Source organism: Lissotriton vulgaris, chromosome 1_1 (assembly GCF_964263255.1).
Source record: "Lissotriton vulgaris chromosome 1_1, aLisVul1.2, whole genome shotgun sequence".
NCBI lineage: Eukaryota > Metazoa > Chordata > Amphibia > Caudata > Salamandridae > Lissotriton > Lissotriton vulgaris.
The window spans coordinates 76289794-76309278 of NC_141685.1; the positions used below are offsets into that span (position 1 = coordinate 76289794).

The 19485-nt window shown below is 44.6% G+C and overlaps 1 protein-coding gene across 1 annotated transcript; it reads left to right on the plus strand.

Annotated features, from left to right (window-relative positions):
- Positions 1-9522: 9522 nt before the first annotated feature.
- Positions 9523-17144, plus strand: LOC147737388 (uncharacterized). The gene is made up of 2 exons (XM_086923818.1): positions 9523-9576; positions 14211-17144. Exon 2 carries the CDS (start codon positions 15585-15587, stop codon positions 17142-17144), a length of 1560 nt encoding a protein of 519 aa, XP_086779944.1. The 5' UTR covers positions 9523-9576; positions 14211-15584.
- The last annotated feature ends 2341 nt before the right edge of the window (positions 17145-19485 follow it).

Sequence of the window (19485 nt, forward strand, 5' to 3'; positions counted from 1 at the left end):
GGCACGAGACTGCACAAGCTGCCTGGGCAGATACATTGTGGCGCTCGCAGCTGCCCCAGAGCTGAGAGCAGTCAGTGGATCTTCTTTAACTATTTATGAACTCTGACTCAGAGCCCAGCAAGCAGCTGCTGGCTGGCACCACCTCTCTCAGAGAAGCAGAGCCGGCGCACAGGTGCGTGCACAGGCGCCGCCGGTGGCACACAGCTGGCGAGCTGTAAATGCGTGACAATGATTTCAGTGCGGTGTTGCGGAACACCACTCTGAAATGCATGATTGTCACATGTGATGCGTGATACTTGACAGGACTGGAGAAGATCGACTTGAATTCCGTTTTTGGCTTTCACCAGAGTAAAGGGGGGCAGCCCCGTCAATTGAAAGTGAAAGAACACACTTCCAGGCAGCAGCGACTGCGCCTCATTGTACCTGGACCTGGGCCTGCACAGCATCATCTGATGTGGCTAAAACTCCCCCTAATATGCCTCAACCTCACTAGGGCCTCAGTAACCAGGTAGCGGTCAGCCAATGCCCATCAGGTAAACAAGCATTGGCATAGCCAGTAGGTCTCGCCTCTGGGACCTTATAAGTGTTTAGTTATCCAGCACAATATCCTTGGTGAAACAACATCAACTGTTGCATGGCTAAACAATTATAAGGTCCCAAAGGTGCAACCTATTGGCTATGACAATGCTTGTTTTCATTGGTTCCTGTTTGTGCCTTTTAGAGATGCATGCTTCTGTTTTGTCCTCCTGTCTAACTACTCCCGCCTTTTGATGATCTAGGTCACGGGTACTCACAAACATTTTCCCGGGGGCCTCAAAGTTTGGTCTATGGTGTGACCGAGGCCCGCACTGATGCCAGAATGAAGGTGTTCCTAAAGTTAAAGGCCTAGTTACCTCCTTTTCCTAACTGCAATTAACCTTTAAAGAAGTGTTTGCTGTATACATATGTTTTTTTTTTCCATGTTAGTGCTGAGTCGAGTAAACGGCAGCCCAGTGCTGGTGCTGCCCAGGCGTCCGCATGTAAAGACCTGGAGGGCCATATGCGGCCCCCGGGCCGTTCTTTGAGTATCACTGATCTAGATCCTCCCTGTCAACCACCCCAGCTACATGTGTATTTCAATATTCTTCAAAAAGGGGTCGGGGTTGAGCCGGGGCCACTGTATCTCCTTTGCTCTCGGTGGTCCCATGGGAGTAGAAACTGCTCATTCTGCTAATCCTTCCCTAACTTTCGAGAAGTGTCAGAGCAGACAGGCTCGCTGAGTCATTCGAGTTACTGAGTGAGTCTGTTACATTTTTTCAACATTTATTCAGCAAGTCTGTTTATTCCTAATGTATGGTGACAAGAGGCTCAGATCAGATTCTTCCTGTTTCTCTTGCTAAGCCGTAGCGCGTTCATTGGGGGGATTGGAAGGGGTAGAGCTGGGGCTGCCCTTCAAGATGCCCACACCCTGCACAGCTCAAGAAGCTGCCATGGCTTAACAAGAGAAACAGGAAGAATCAGAGAAACTGACACAGGTCAGACCCACGGTACCAGAGAATACTAACTGAGAACTTGCTTGTTTGCACAGTCTTTTTAAGCCAGAGTATTTTGAACGATTGAATGTATCGCTTTTAAAATTACTCTGAATGCTTCTAAGACAATCGCATTTTAAATGTAAAGCTTTTTGAAACAAATGTTTTTTAGGTCTCGTCCTATTCCATTCCGCAAGGAATGAATAGGAAGAGACTATTGGGGCTAAACTAAGAGCTAAACTAAGCTCTAAAAAATGCGGCTTTCCAGAAGTGCATGTGTCCAGTGCACGCGCTTCTATCCGCCTGCCTGCCTGCCTGGCATCACCACATCAAAGCCAGCCATCTGTTGCTTCCCCAGCGTGGTGCCGCCAGCAGCTTCACTTCAAAGGGATCCGCTCCGCCCCCTGCTGCATCAAAGGCTTTCATTTTGCGTTTTTCTGCCCCTGTTAGTCAAGCCTTTTGTGCCTTTCTGCCCCTATTAGACTCGTTTTTTCCCGTTTTTCTGCCCTTCTGCCCTCTGTTAGACTCGCTTTTTTGTGCAGCTCTGGCCTTTCTTGTTTTTTCTTTCGGCGATGTTCTTGATCTGTTAAGGGAAACAGTGACGCATATCTCATTTGCATGCAGTAGCCAGCTGAGCACGCTGTATGAACACTGACACATGCTGCTTTTGTACATTTAATATTGTATGTGTTCAGATTGCGTTTACTACTTGTCCTCTCCGGGCCACTGTAGGCCATTGCAGGATGCGCCGCGCCAAGCACTTTTTTTTGTTGTATGAACACTGACACATGCTGCTTTTGTACATTTAATATTGTATGTGTTCAGATTGCGTGAACTACTTGTCCTCTCCGGGCCACTGCAGGCTGCGCCGCGCCAAGCACTTTTTTTTGTTGTTTAAGCACTCCACGAGTGTCCACCAGCAGCCCCCCACTTGTTTGTTTTATTTCTTTCTGCAGTCTGGCTCTCTTATATTCCACAAGGTCAGTAACTTCACTGTAGGGTAACGTAAAATTCACTTAAAACTTAACCCAAACACGTTCACAAATTTCTTCACTGTAAATGCATTTTCCAAGGAGCATGTTACGGTTTTTAAAGTTCTGCGAATACTTTCTTCCTCTTCGTGCAGCTGGTCAGTCTCAAGCACCTCGGTTGCTCCCTCACCCGTCGACTAACCATTGTTCCCCCCACCGTCTCCTTTGTTGCTCTCCAACACCTAGTGGCAATGCTTTTCCCCTTTCCTCCATGTGCTACTGCTCCCCTTCCTCCTCGCACTGCTGCTAGCCCTACTCAACGCTCTGCCCCCACTTCTCTTCTCCTTCGTCAACACACTACTGACCCTCCCTTGTTTATTCACATTTAATTTCTTTTCAAAAACTTCTCCAACCTCTCAGGACTCTGTTGGTTTCGTGGATGTTGTTAATCTCCTGAGTTTTATTTTTGACATTTTGCTACGATGGAGGTGCTCCAATTCACGATTTCTTTTCATGAATTCATCCTGTACCACAAGAGACAAAAATGTTAAGCGAAGCACTATGTAATGTGAAGAAGGGGACAACTTAATCACAAATGTCACTCTGGAAGCTTTGCTTTGCACGTGCCCCATTACCACCTCTGGGGACACTGCTTTACACATACCAGCTTTCCCACCTCAAGAAACCATCTCAGCGCATATTCAACTCATAAAGCACTGTCTGACAGGTACCCCTACCAACACCTCTGACTCTACCAATCTACTGCCCTCACTCTACCGCCCTCACTCTACCACTCTACTGCCCTCACTCTACCACTCTACCGCCCTCACTCTACCACTCTACCGCCCTCACACTACCTCTCTACTGCCTCACTATACCACTCTACTGCCCTCACTCTAGCACTATACCGCCCTCACTCTACCGCCCTACTGCCCTCACTCAACCGCCCTCACTCTACCACTCTACCGCCCTCACTCTACCACTCCACTGCCCTCACTCTACCGCCTTCACTCTACCACCCTCACTCTACCACTCTACCGCCCTCACTCAACCGCCCTCACTCTACCACTCTACCGCCCTCACTCTACCATTCTACTGCCCTCACTCTACCGCCTTCACTCTACCGCCCTCAGTCTACCACTCTACTGCCCTCACTCTACCGCCTTCACTCTACTGCCCTCACTCTACCACTCTACTGCCCTCACTCTACCACTCTACCGCCCTCACTCTACCGCCCTTACTCTACCACTCTACCGCCCTCACTCAACCGCGGTTACTCTACCACTCTACCGCCCTCACTCTACCACTCTACTACCCTCACTCTACCGCCTTCACTCTACCGCCCTCACTCTACCACTCTACCGCCCTCACACAACCACCCTCACTCTACCACTCTACCGCCCTCACTCTTCCACCCTCACTCTACTGCCCTCACTCTACCACTCTACTGACCTCACTCTACCCCTCTACCGCCCTCACTCTACCCCTCTACCGCCCTCACTCTACCACCCTCACTCTACCGCCCTCACTCTACCACTCTACCGCCCTCACTCTACCACCCTCTCTACCACTCTACGGCCTTCACTCTGCCCTCACTATACCGCCCTCGCTCTACCACTCTACCACCCTCACGCCCTCACTCTACCGCCCTCACTCTACCACTCTACCGCCCTCACTCTACCACTCTACCGCCCTCACGCCCTCTCTACCACTCTACCGCCCACACTCTTCCACCCTCACTCTACCAACCTCACTCTACCACTCTACCACTCTACCACCCTCATGCCCTCCGCTGCTCTCTTCCACCCTGCCTCCTTCTCTAACTCCCTGTTCTCTTCTCTTCGCCTGTGCTGATCTGCTGCTCTCTTCCACCCGCCTCCTTCTTTAACTCCCTGTTTTCTTCTCCTGCGCTAATCTGCTGTTCTCTTCCACTGCCTCTTTCTCTAACTCCCTGTTCTCTTCTCCTATGCTGATCTGCTGCTCTCTTCCACCCGCCTCCTTCTTTAACTACATGTTCTCTTCTGCTGTGCTGTTATGCTGCTCTCTTCCACCCACCTCCATCTCAAACTCCCTGTTCACTTCTCTTCTCCAGAGCTGATCTGCTGCTCTCTTCAACCCGCCTCCTTCTCTGCCTCCCTGTTCTCTTCTCCTGTGCTGTTCTGCTGCTCTCTTCCACCCCACCTCCTTCTTTAACCCCCTGTTCTCTTCTCCTGTGCTAATCTGCTGCTCTCTTCCACCCCACCTCCTCCTTTAATTACCTGTTCTCTTCTGCTGTGCTGATCTGCTGCTCTCTTCCACCCAACTCCTTCTCTAACTCCCTGTTCTCTTCTCCTGTGCTGATCTGCTGCTCTCATCCACTTGTCCTTGACTGCAAGCCAGAGAGCAGATGGTCTATTCAACATCGTCAAGGAATTTACCAATCCCTCGGCCAACTCCAACGACATCACCCCCTCTCAAGCCCTCTGCGACTCCCTAGCCTCATTCTTCCACAACAAAATTGCAGACATCCACAACAGCTTCGACAACCAACCCGAAGACCAACCCACCCATCCCCCTGCAGGACCCCCACCTCCCTTGAACACCCTCAATGACTGGAAGCCAATCTCCAACGAGGACACCATCCGTCTGATGAACTCTATCCACTCAGGATCCCCCACAGACCCATGCCCTCACCACATCTTTAACAAAGCAGACTCCATCATAGCACCGCACCTCCGAGACGTCATCAACTGCTCCCTCGACTCCGCAACCTTCCCGGAAAGCTGGAAACATGCCGAACTCAGCGCCCTCCTGAAGAAACCCACAGCTGACCCCACCGAACTCAAAAACTACCGCCCCATCTCGCTCCTTCCATTCCCGGCCAAAGTCATCGAGAAAGCGGTCAACAACCAGCTCGCCGCCTTCCTCGAAACAAACAAATCCCTCGACTCCTCACAATCCGGCTTCCGAGCCAAGCACAGCACTGAAACCGCCCTCATCGCAGCAACAGACGACATTCGAACTCTCCTGGACAATGGAGACAGTCGCCCTCATCCTCCTTGACCTCTCCGCAGCCTTCGACACAGTCTGCCATAGCACCCTTCTACAGTGCCTCAGAAACATCGGAATACAAGGAAAAGCACTGGAATGGATCACCTCGTTCCTCACCGGAAGAACCCAGAGAGTCCGCCTCCCACCATTCATCTCAGAGGCCACTGAAGTCATCTGCGGCGTACCCCAAGGGTCCTCACTCAGTCCCACCCTTTTCAACGTATACATGAGCCCCCTCGCGGCCATCGCACGCCAACACAACCTCAACATCATCTCCTACGCGGATGACACTCAACTGATCCTATCACTCACCAATGACCCTAGCACTGCCAAAACTAACCTACACGAAGGAATGAAAGAAGTAGCCGAATGGATGAAACACAGCCGTCTGAAACTGAACTCAGATAAAACAGAAGTCCTTATCTTAGGTACCTCCCCCTCTGCCTGGGACAACTCTTGGTGGCCAGAAGCCCTTGGAAAAGCACCCATCCCGACGGACCACGCACGGAACCTGGGCGTCATCCTGGATTCCTCACTTTCGATGAACAGACAAGTCAACGCCGTCTCTTCATCCTGCTTCAACATTCTTCGCATGCTCAAAAAAACATTTCATTGGATCCCCACCGAAACTAGGAAAACGGTCACCCACGCTCTGGTCACGAGCCGACTGGACTACGGAAACACCCTCTACGCCGGTACTACAGCTAAACTCCAGAAAAAACTCCAACGAATCCAGAACGCTTCAGCCAGGCTCATATTAGACATCCCGCGTAAAGAACATATCTCTGGTCACCTGAAAAACCTCCACTGGCTCCCCGTCAATAAGAGGATCACTTTCCGACTCCTAACCCACGCACACAAAGCACTCTACGAAATCGGACCCGAATGCCTCAACACACGACTGTCCTTCTACACCCCCTCCCGCCAGCTACGATCATCCAACCAAGCCCTTGCCACTGTACCTCGCATCAACAAAACCACCATGGGAGGTAGATCCTTCTCCTACCTGGCAGCTAAAACCTGGAACTCACTTCCCACTTACCTTCGCCTTACTCAGAACCACCTAGCATTCAGAAAGCAACTTAAAACGTGGATATTTGACAAGTAATTCCCCACCCCTCTTCAAGCGCCTTGAGACCCTCTGGGTATGTAGCGCGCTATACAAATTTTTTGACTTGACTTGACTCTCTGTTTTACACAAGATAGTTCCTCTTTTTGACTCTTGTGGTTCAGCCAATTCCCAGAACCAGCAAGATAGTTCCTGTGCCAATCTTTGGAGAGGAGCTGTGTCTCCTGGAGGAGGCACACAACTGCCTCCATGTTATCCAGGTAGGAAAGGATGGACCTCCTTTTATTGGGATTGTTGAGACCTCTCGCATTGAGAGTGAGAATTTTCAATGTGGGCTGAGAAATAGCGTATCATAGTGAGTGCACTAGCTTTGGCCAGTATTTGGGTCCCTGTGATCCCTCTTCCCCCTGAGCTCCCAACGTCTGCCTGGCCTTCATTGCACTTTGATCCTCTCTTAAATGCCTTTAACCTGCATACCCGTTCTCCACCCTCCCCTCCCTAACCCCAACTTAGAAACCCATTAACCTCAAATTGTCCAGGGCCCGCCTTTCATGCGTGTGCGTCCTTGGAAGTCGGAATAGTTGGGAACGCGTGTGGCCAGTTCCCCGTGTCTCTACACTCCCCGTGTCTCTACGCTCCCCGCAGACTTCTTCGCCGCCCACCCAGCCTTACAAATGTCACTTATCTATCCCTCAGTCGTTCACAGTGTCATCATGAGAGAATGTCTCCTTCGACAATGTCTCCAGCACTACCAGTCTTTCTTGTGCCATGGTCTTGGGGTCCGGTCTTGTCGCTCGCTCTGTGCTACGCCTACTGTAGAGCTTATGCCATCTTTCTCGAGGAGTTTTGGTCTGTGGGCCCTCTGTCTCCTCCTGGATTGGATTCTCGATGCCCAGCACCTGGCAAGTGTCCTGCATGGATCTGAGCTAGAGGAGTTTGCCCTGCCATATGAAAATCAGCCGGAAAGGGTGACCCAAAGAATACGGTATTCCTTGATTTCGAAGACGCGTGGTTGCCACTCGGAACACCCAAATCTTTTGAAGGGGTATTAGAGCCAGGTCCTGGTACAAAGCTATGGAGTCGGCCTAATATCTTAGTGTTGCTTGTCCCTGGCAGCACGTAGTATTCACTCTTTTAGTTGAAAGTCTGGAATGTAAGCCAACATATCCGGTGGGGGCACCCAGTATGCTCCTGAAGAGACCCTGCAGGTATTGTGTGATGTCTGGCCCTTCTTCTTTAGGGGGAACTCCCTTAACGCGGATGTTGTTTCGCCAAGACAGATTCTTCAGGTCTTCTGTGTGTGCCTGGAGATCGCTATGTTGAGCCTTGAGCCCGAGTGTCTCTTGCTGTAGATGCTCCATCTCCTCTTCCCGGGCTTGCTCCTGATCCTCAATGGAGGCCACGCGGTCCGCAATGGCATCAACGTCCCGCCTTATCATAAGGCGGGACGTTGATGCCGTTTGGTAACGTGTGGCCTCCATCGGTTATCTCCTTCATCTCCCCCGCTATGTCCCTTTTCAGCATCTGCAAGTCGCCTCGTAATGCACCAAATAGCGACTCTAAAAAGGTGCGGGTAACTGGGGCTTCAGAGGTGTCTGCATCTTGGCTAATTTGTGTCATTGGGGAGATCCTCCCTTCTCCTCTGCCGGTCATCAGGAGCTTGGTCAGCATATTTTTTAGATTCTGATCCTTCTTGCTTCTCTCTGAGGACATGGCTGCTATACCTCTTACCACACCACCAGACTGGCCTGCCTTGTTGTGGGGGTCCCAGCCCCAGTGGGTGGCTGTCATCGGGTTTTGTCCTCCCGCTGAGCTCCAATACACTGTTGCATGATGGTGAGGGCCAGAGGTGCCACTCCCTTTCAGTCTCGCCTGGGCCTTGCTGCCATCGACCATCTGCTATTGCCCTGCTGTGCATCTGCTGCTTGTTCTCAATAGTCTAAGTACTTTGCGCCCGAATCTGTCGTAAATCTCCCTGTAGGCCAGCAGCCCTATCTGAGCCTGGAGCACTAGATGTCTTCTTGGACCACTAATTCTAATTCCTGCACTTTATGCTTGCAGGCCATGGCCTCCGGTTTCCTCTGACTTGGCAGTCAACTCCAGAGTGACTAATCCATGCCCGGGCCCCTCATCCATTGGCACCTTGTGATTCTTACAGCGTTACAGTTCATATCTCATTCCCCTTAATGGATTTTGTCATTTTAGTGTCATTTTGTTCAATACATTTTACTTAAATTTTTCTATTTCCGTTTGGGTTTTTTATTGTTTTGCATTTTGACTTTTACTTTGTTGGTTTCTGCATAAATATTTTACATATTACCTTAAGTTAAGCCTGCCTGTTCGGTGCTTAGGTACCAGGGGTTTGATCCTAGATTAATTGAACGGCTTTGAAAGTTCACTCTGACAATGGTTGTGATTGTTCCTCATCTACGACAAATAATAATTCAGTTTCTTACAGAAACTATCTGAAATTATCTGCAAAACAGGCAGTTGATAACCTACCAGGGTTGAAACACCCTGTGGACAAACTGGAATGTGGGACTAGTATTGTGTGGCAATAGAACCTCTACAAAATATTCAGCTTGCAGATGAACCAAGAATCACGCTTGGATGTCACACCCTTTTAAAACAAGGTAGTCAGGAAAGTGTGAAGAATATATTGCAGCTCTTTGTATTTTGACAGCCCCAAGCAAATTTGAGAACAGAGTGGATGTATATAGCAGAGACGAGTCTGTTCACCCAATGTGAGTGGTGATATCCGCTCTGCTGATCTGCCTGAAGTTATGATGCAGCTGACAGTAGCGTGTCTGCTAAAAGCGATGGCGTGACTGGTGGAACTATAAAGCCAAATAAGAGAAAGTTATCTTCCGACACCACAGTCTTCGTGACTGAGACCAGTAACACTGAAGACTCTGAGACTCACAGCAGTATTTTCTCCTTTCAGAGCGTTATCGCTGCAGATGGAGTGAAGCCAAGAAGTGAGCACATTACTAAGGTACCAACAAAGTTTAATATTGTTCATTTGTATTAACTCTTTGGCAGTATTTGGAAATGTATTTTCTAGTTTTGTTGCTTTTTGTTTAGTTTTTTCTTGTAGGCTGTTACCTGTGGTTTAAAGGGAACAATGTTGTTGTGTGTGACCTTAATGCTGCAGTTTCCATGTCATTACCATCATTTCACTTTCCATTTTTAGCTACGTTGATATAAAAATAGCCAAACCCCCACAAGGTCTGCCATAGTTACTTGTTCTCTTAGCTAATGAGTAATAACCCTATACCCTTCCAATCTAAAAGGAACTAAAGCCCAAGTCTCTTGTAAACAAATGTTTTGAAATCAGCACAAAGTAGCTAGTTGGTTATTCTGAATCTTTGCTTGAACCCCATTTATATTCCACGAACATAATCTGACCCTTTCATTCACAATTGTTGGCCCCCTTAAAGGAACTTCAGATTGTAGATGTCAATCCTGCCTGACATTACGGAGGGCTGCTGTTAGCCAACCTAATTTGACAGTGTCAAATAATAGGTCTCCTATTTGTTCTTCTGATGATTTTAAAAGACGACCGTTGGTCATACCTATGTTTTTTTTTATATTGAGTATTTCTTATTATTCTCGGTTCTCATTTGGTTATGATTTTGTAATTTTGTTGAAACAAAAGGACTTTGCAGGGGAGTTGTTATTTTTATTCCCCAGTCCTGAAAGCGATTATGTTTTTGCATAATAAGGGTGGCGGCAGTAGAAGATGTCCAAATTACTAATGTCGATTCACGATTATTCTTGATTGTGAGGAATTCAATTGATTCTGTGTCGGTACATTTAATTTCCTTTAATGAGGGTATTGCATTACACAATTTTAATATGTTTTCCACGAGTCAAGATATCATTATTACCCCTAGATTTATATTCCATCGCAAAAATTACCTGCACCACTCCTTCTTTTTGATCTGGGTTATTTAATTTAATTTGTTCCAGGCTATTTTCACCTTCAGCATGCTCAATTAACCTTCCATTATGATTACTAACAGTTTGAGACCATAATTGTCAATGTTTATGTAACTGCTTCGTTCCGATTCCCAGATCTTGTGGTAATTTAATATCTTTCCAGGTTTTTAACAAATCTCTATTCGTTTCATCCTCTCTGATACTCTCACTCTTTGCTCTATTTGTTTCCAATTGTGATGGCTTATTCTCCACCTGTTTATTACATTCCTCCACTTGCAGCTTTTCTAAGGACTGAATGTTCCCATTCTCTATAATTTTTATACTATCAGCTTGCTTGTTTAGGCATTTATTTTTCATAACTGCTTGAACCTCCGATAGATCCTTATTAAATAGAGGGTAAAAGGGTTTTGTTGGAGACATGTGTTTATCCTCACCTTCACAATATGATATTTAGTCAAGGTTGTTTCCAGTGTTCAATCTCACTATATCTGATGCATTTGTTTTTTAAAAAACTTTTAGAAGCTTTATTTCTTGCTTTCTGTTGTTTTTTCCTCTGTCTTTTTGATAGATGAACTTCCGGAGCTGCGTCTGTCATTGTTGATTGTGTCGAGCATAGGTTTATCACTTCTTGATCTTTTGTTTTATCATCTATTTTTTCTTTAACAACAACAGTATTGTCTTTACATTTTATTGTATCTTTAGAGGGGCAGTCGGTCTTGATGGGTTGAATTCCCACATTAGGAAAATTCACTTTTACATCGTCAATTATTGTTTTTTAAATATCCGGAATGGTAGCCAGTTTAATTAGTGGGGCACAATTACCCTCTGCATACGTAGATATTGGCTGAGATTGTGCCCTTACTATTAGATTATTTTGTGTTGTTATCTTCTGCTCAGTTCCAGCAACAGAGGATGCCGTAGCGCTCAAGAGATCTATTTGGACCTCCTTTTTGTTGGACTGATATGTTAAAGCTTCCAGAGTTAATTGCGAGGTTTTGAAGAATAAATACCAAATTGCTGCTGCGTTCCCACTTCCTGGTACCTGAGTACCTGGGTTATGGTGTTGCCCATTTATGAATGATAGGTCCTTATACTTCTCTTTTTGTGGTCCTTGAAAATCATGTCCCATGTCACAAGAATTAATGAATTGTGGAATACTATTCAAAACGTCTTTTTCATACGTAGTACTCCAACGCTGCAGAGTTTCTGGGTTGCTGGTGTATTCATCCTTATTAATTTGAGATCCGTTATTTTGATTACATTTCGGCTGGTCCTGTTTTTGAACTGAATTCATTTTAGACAGAGTAAGATCCGATTTCAGTGGGGTATTGGCTTCCCTTATGATTTTCACCCCACCATCTAGTTCATTTGGAGCTTCTTGGTCTCGTTGATTTATTTGGCCCAAATTAGATGGTTCCCCTATACCGTTAGCTTTTCTGATTTTTACTTGCACTTCTATTGGCATTGGCTGCCTAAGTTGGTAGTAATTGCTGAGTATCTCCCATTGTTAGATTTGTGCATTTTGGGTCCTTTTGTTGTGAACGACCAGTAAGTGGAATAGTTAACATCTCTAGGTCCGTTATTTGACCCCAATGGTTGACTTGGTCCTTAGTTTAATTTGACATTCGTTCGACTTCAGCTTTAGACTCAGGGTGGCCTAGTTCACTTACTCCTTGCTTAGGGGATATAATATTTGTTCTACTCAGTGGTTTAATTGGAGTTTGAAGATCACATGGGTTAGTTAGCATTGTTAGCATAGCATCAGTTGGATCTTTCATAAAATCAAACTTTGACAGCGACTTTCCCAGTTTCCCAAATGTATAGACCTTAGATGATTTAAAGGACTATATGTCAACTGCCTGTTTTATTTTAAACGTTTCTAATATCGGTGTTTGTTGTATTTTTCTTTTCCTTTTGATAGGAGGGAAAGGTGGCCGCTCCTTTCCTGAGCTCATAATACTCCCTCTAAGGAGAAGAATTCTTGCTCCTTTCAGAGAATCAAACAGGCCAGTGACAAGACCAAAGGGTGCTTTGATAGGACAAAAACACCACCAAACACCTCCAAGGGAAAACACCCACAAAGCACACCTCCGTACAGAATCTGCCGGTCTTCTGGTTACTTAATTAATTAATTAATTACCCGATTGATTAACATCCGGGCACCGGGTAGGGATGTAGTCTAGGTATGCAGAGTAATTCAGGGGCCGAGGGGTGCTTCAAGAGGGTCTAAGTCTATTGTCACTTTCCCCTTTCCATAATTTCTCAGATTTTGTATTACAGACTCCAATGGCTCAGCGACTTAGGGACCGATCAATCTTAGCTACTCGTCACACGCCACACACCTCTTACCACTTGTTACTCACCACTCACTGTTCATTGCTTGTTCGTTGCTATTCATCTATGACAAGAGTACAAGGGAGAATGCTGGCAATCGTTCAGGAGCAAGAGCGGAATCCAGAGCTAGTCCCACTACAGACGGCAGATGTGGGCACTTCCCTCCACTCCTCAGCTCAGCTCTGTCTGCTCTGCTCAATAAATCCGTAAAATCAGGCGGCAGGCCAAGGCTCCTCTGTGCTCCTCTATTCTCCTCTGTGCTCCTCTATTCTCCTCTGTGCCCTTCTGCAGCCACCGCACCAGCAGCACCGCAGGCCAAGGCTCCTTTGACCTCTGCAGCGGCCACCGCACCAGCAGCACTAGCAGCGCCTTAGCACCGCGTTGCCGGCAGCTGCCGTTCCTGCCCCCACAGCAGATCCATAGAACTTAAAGCGCCCGCATAACAGGACGCGAATGAAGCGGGAGAAACCTTCGGGAGCAGGAACCGGTCACAAAACAAATGCGGGCAGTCGTCCCAGGCTCCGCTCCACTTGCTCGTCAACTCCCCCTCGGCTCGGCCCCTCAGCAATACTCGGTACGCTTTGCACTCAATGCCGAATCACAGGCCGACAACGACTGTGAACACCAGCAGAGGGAAGAATTGTGTGTTTCTCCCAGTTAGTAAAAAAACACAGCATAAGTCTTGGCTGCTTCTGCTGCACCCAGAGTCTTATGCGTCTTTGCAGTCTAATTTTTCTGTCTGGAAAAAAATTGTGTCCTGGTTTTCTGCACCCAGTAAATCCAGGTGCAGAAAAACCTAACAACTGATAATCAGGTGGAATAAAATGAACACGTGAAAGTACGGCTTCATTTCATTGCTACTGATTCATACTCTGGACCATATTTGAGGGATTGGTCTAGGCATAGTCCTCGCAGCCCATAATAGGTTTGCTTGAGGCTGAGGCCAAAACTCAAAAGTCAGGATACCAGATACAAGTAGGTGGTAACTCAGGGCAGGGAAAATGCCTGTTGTCCGTGGGGGAGTAATTCCAGTCCCAGAAATCTGCATTACAAATTAATTAAAAGTATATATTTTTATATTAGCTGTTTGGTGCCAGTCCATATGACTTTAATATCTGCCTTTGGGGTTCTATGTTACAACTTCATAGGGTACATGTATCCTTTGTGAGCTTAATAAAATGTTGAAAATTCTACAAATCCTCCCTCCTACATCCAAGTACTCTCAGGCTGCCATTCTACACTCTGCTCTGTCTGGAAAAACAGCTCAACATTTTCCAAATTCTGCATTAATTTGGCTTGTAATTATATTTTTGGAAATGTACATGTATTAACTATTTCATTTTAATACTATAGGTGATTGAAATTACGGACGAAGAAAGCAAGATTTAGCAATAAGCAACTGAATGTCAGTGCCATAAGAAGGATTATTTTGAAAAATTGAAGGACATCCAGCATTCTATGTTTAAATAATTTCCAAAAACCTAGGTGTGGCGAGGAAAGTACTCTACCTGTAAGTGAAGTCTCTAATTTTGTATTTCATTAACCCAGAGCAAAACCATATCTGTGCACACAGCATCAGAAATAATGTAGAAAGACCACTTCAGCATCCTCATCTGAAATATTATCAGAAAGACAAATTGCCTCAGCATGGCAGAATAACGTTCATCTAAAGTATCTTGTAATTCTAGAGAGGAAGCACACACTGCATAAAAGAAAGTTATAACAAAAGGTATCTTCTGCATACCATCAAAGAAAAGACGCTGAAAGAAGACTCTAAAGCTGACACATTGACAAGCAAAAGATTGAAAAATCACCTTTGTTCAACAACCATTGTTAACCAGTTACACAAGTTTGAGACTATCTGCCTCTGGATAGAACACCACGGCCCACTCTGCTCACTCTTGCGAAAACCTTAAAAATTCACCACTTTATTGTGTTCATGACCATCTCAGATTGTTTCCTTTTTATTGTGTACTGTTCTGTAATTCTATTTAAATCGCCTCAACATTATCTGCTGTGCATGAGTGATATGTAAAACTGTTAATTATAAAAATGGATTAGATGAGCACCGTTGCGCTATAGGTAATGTAAATAAATCCTCGTCTTTGGAACTACAAACCTTAACCTTACACCAAACATAGAAAGGATAAAAGGAACTGATGTTCTGCTACTGGTGATCCACAATAGTACTGTGCATGTTGTAACACCCTCAGTTACTACCTTTACGTCAGTGCAAAAAGGTACTTATCAGTTTAATCATTAAATATCAGACCAACACCTCATTACTGCATTGCTAAGAACCTATACAAATAGATTGGAGAGAAACATCAGTCACAAAATAATTTACTGCCGGAGAGGCTATTACTTAAAGACTTTTATCTACTAGAACAATTTCAACAGGTGTTACAGGGCTGCTTCCAGACATATTTTGCTCAATTTAAGTGTTAAGAAGATTACACACAATTTCTTTTAGAGATAAATGCTGAACATTATCTAAACAAGCCCAACTCTAAAATCAGGTTCACTCTTACCGTGGCATAATAGTAAGAGAAAACTAAACATAGAGATATTAACCCTAGGAATACACCTTCTAAAAACACGGACTGTTAGAACAAATTCAGTGTTCAAACCCGCCTCAATCAAGGCAAAATAACTGAAATTGGGGAAAAAAGTTACTTGTACCAAAAAAAATACAGCTATAAATCTTATCTCTCAGAATTTGACAGAATGCACACTGGGGGAAACCACTTTCAGTGCAATGTATGCCAAAAAAGTTTCAGGCGTAAATCTTATCTCACTGAGCATATGAGAATCCACACTGGGGGAAATCACTCTCCGTGCAAAGTATGCCATAAAAGTTTCAGGCGTAAATCTTATCTCACTGAGCATATGAGAATCCACACAGGGGAAAAACCTTATCAGTGCTCTAAATGCCAGAAAAAGTTTAGTATCAAAGCGAGTCTATATCGACATGCATTAACCCACTCTGTGGAAAAACTTTACCAGTGCGCTGAATGCCAAAAAAGTTTCAGCCGTAAATCTTATCTCACTATTCATATGAGAATCCACACTGGGGAAAAACCTTATCAGTGCTCTGAATGCCAGAAAAGATTTTGGAACAAACCAAGTCTTTCTCGACATGTAATAACCCACTCTGGCCAAAAACCTTACCAGTGCTCTGAATGCCAGAAATGTTTCAGTCAAAAAAACATTCTCACTCAGCATAGAAGAGCCCACACTGGGGATAAACCTTACCAGTGCTCTGAATGCCAGAAATCTTTCATTTACAAACACAATCTCACTCTGCATAGAAGAATCCACTCTGGGGAAAACCCTTATCAGTGCTCTGAATGCCCAAAACATTTCAATTGTAAATCACTTCTAACTGAACATTTGAGATTCCACACTGGGGAAAAACCTTATCAGTGCTCTGAATGCCACAAATGTTTCAGTACAAAAAGGATTCTCACACATCATATAAAGATCCACACTGGGGAAAACCGTTATCAGTGCTCTGAATGCCACAAATGTTTCAGTGAAAAAAGTAGTCTCACACATCATATAAAGATTCACACTGGGGAAAACCGTTATCAATGCACTGAATGCCACAAATGTTTCAGTGAAAAAAGGAGTCTCACACATCATATAAAGATCCACACTGGGGAAAACCGTTATCAGTGCTCTGAATGCCAGAAATGTTTCCGAGACAAAAGAAGTCTTTTTCAACATACAATAACCCACACTGGGGAAAAACCTTATCAGTGCTCTGAATGCCCAAAAGAGTTCAAACTTAAATCACTTCTAACTGCACATGTCAGATTCCACACTAGGGTAAAACGTTATCAGTGCTCTGAATGCGACAATTGTTTCAGTCAAAAAAACAGTCTCATTCATCATATAAGAACCCACACTGGGGAAAAACCTTATCAGTGCTCTGAATGCCACAAATGTTTCAGTGTAAAATACAGTCTCATTCATCATATAAGAACCCACACTGGGGAAAAACCTTATCAGTGCTCTGAATGCCAGAAATGTTTCAGTGACAAAAGCCGTCTCATTCATCATATAAGAACCCACACTGGGGAAAAACCTTATCAGTGTTCTGAATGCCACAAATGTTACAGTAAAAGAAATAGACTCACTCAGCATATAAGAACCCACACTGGGGAAAATCCTTATCAGTGCTCTGAATGCCAGAAAAGTTTCAGAGGTAGAGATGGTTACAAGCGCCATAAGAAAATACACCATCAAAATTATTCAGTGCTGTCTCCGGATCGTATAGCTTAAAGTCCTCCACTGGATTTATGTGACTGGTCCTCGCCTGATTCGTATGGGATACTCTTTGGATGGGTTGTGTAAGCTTGGATGCGGCCTAACGGGCACTTTCCTCCATATACTCTGGGAGTGCCCGGCGGTTGTGCGGTTCTGGAGTCGAGTGCATGCTGTGATGAAAGAGGTCACGGGTGTTGCGTTGTTGCCTGAAGCTAGGCATTGTTTGTTGAATATTTGGGAGCCGACTGATTATGATGTTGCGCAGACTCAGTGGGTGACCCTCGGGAATATGATTGCCAAAAGAGATATTGCACAGTTGTGGGGATCTCAGAGACCGAACTGTCACGTACCATCAAGGACTTAGATGAGGACATTTTTAACCTCAAAAGAGATTTAACATCTGCAATTGATCCGACTATTTGGGATACCACCCTAGAAGAACTTAATGCAAAATTGAATCAATATAATCGTGAATTACAGGAAGGCAAGATCAGGAAGTATCGACGCGATACTATAGATTATAAATTAAACGAGGTCTACACGTGGGTAGAGATATATGCTAGGAGACGTGTTTTCCCACAAACAAAATGACTTCAAGTGAAGAAAGTATAACTACAGACCAAGACATCTCTGCATCGCGACAACCCATAGCAAAATCACCAGCAATTCCTACCACTTCCACTGTAAATGCCTCTAATGCACAATCAGAGAACACCACAACAACAGGTTCTAAGCATTTCTGTATGCCACAGGTACATATTCATCTCCCTTTACGTGTTTGGTAGTTAGACGTAGAGCAATATGCCTACATAAAATGTTCAGTTTTTCACTCTCCTACAGGTTTTTTATCGGGAGTTAAGTTAACCCAGTAGTAGCATACCATTTTCCACACTCATCCAGTCTACAGATGCATACATGAAATTGTGATCGTACACAAAGTATTACATTAATTAGTATATCACGATGCTTCCTGTGCATTTTAATGATGATATTCTTGATGCTGTATATTCTTTTAGGGTTTATATTAACATTTGCATCACATAAGCATGTTATAATTTGGTTTCCTCATGAGATTGAGTTTTCTCAGAGTTTGAATGATGAGAATTTTATGTGCACTGAACGCATTTAAACTGGGTCCGACATCATGTCCACGACATATTAGGCTTATATCTGTTTACTTGCATGATGTATTTGTAATATGAGCACAATACCCTTCAGAAGGTTCGATGTGATCAACATATGATGTGAAGTGTTTTATGATTTATACCTGGTTATGTAGATTAAGCTTGCTAGAATACATATTCAGTTTTCAACTTTATTTCCAATGTACAATGTTTAATACCACCATATATCATTGTTTCCCCTTTAGTGTCTTTCACGTCCTAAATATCTCTTATAAAGCTGTAAATATTTTTCCACTTTGTACTGACTAGTTCTTCTGCATGTTTTAGGATTTCGCCCCAGCGGAAGGGTACCTCCGGGTCCCGAAATGCATTGGGCTTTGATTTTCAAGATTATCAACTTATATCATTCCGTGTATCACCCATGATCAATGTATTTGAAATGCCCAGAGACATGTAAAGAGAATATACGTTGTATACAAAGTCTTATTTTCATGTAAACAGAGATTTATTGTTCTTCAGAACCAATAGATAAACATTAATATACATGAGTAGAATGTATTAATGTATACATGTTGCATAAAAGTTCTATGAATTAAATAATAGAACGAGAAGCTATATAGTATTCATTGAGTATTGATTAATCTGAACAGTAGTTTTTCTCAAATTGTTGGAAAAAGGATTTTTCCAGTAGGAACAGTGCGCACTACAAGTAGGTTTTCTCCTACTTAGTTGTCACTTAATTTCTTGTGCTAGCCAACACATTTCAGTAGTGCTGCACCCTTAGATTAGGTAGTTTATAGATGCTCTTATGATTATATTTTGAGTGCTCCTCTTACATTTACATTCTGATCTCAGAGACCGCCCACGATCTTGGCATGGAAGGTGAATATGGACTGGTGCATGTTTAGAGAGAAGACAGTATATGTGGCGCGCGGCAGACCCAAAAAATGGGGGAAAGTCTGGGGCCAGTGGAACTCCTATCGTGGTGAAATATGTACACCTCCCTTCACAGACGTCTCGGATACTCCACCTTCCCCCTGAACCGACATTCCTACTAATGTTTCAGCTATAATGTTTCCTGGCTTGCAATTCCCCTTGCTTCCCCCCCATCTAACAATAAGCGGCTCCATACTGATCAAAAATCTCATGAGTGTTCTGAATGCCAGAACAGCTGCAGAGAAAAACGCTATCTCACCATGAGAAACTCCACACTGGAGAAAATCCTTATGCCA

What these genes read in the sequence shown, in the direction of transcription:
- LOC147737388 (XM_086923818.1), top strand. Translation starts at nt 15,585, where the DNA reads ATGCACACTGGGGGAAACCACTTTCAGTGCAATGTATGCCAAAAAAGT.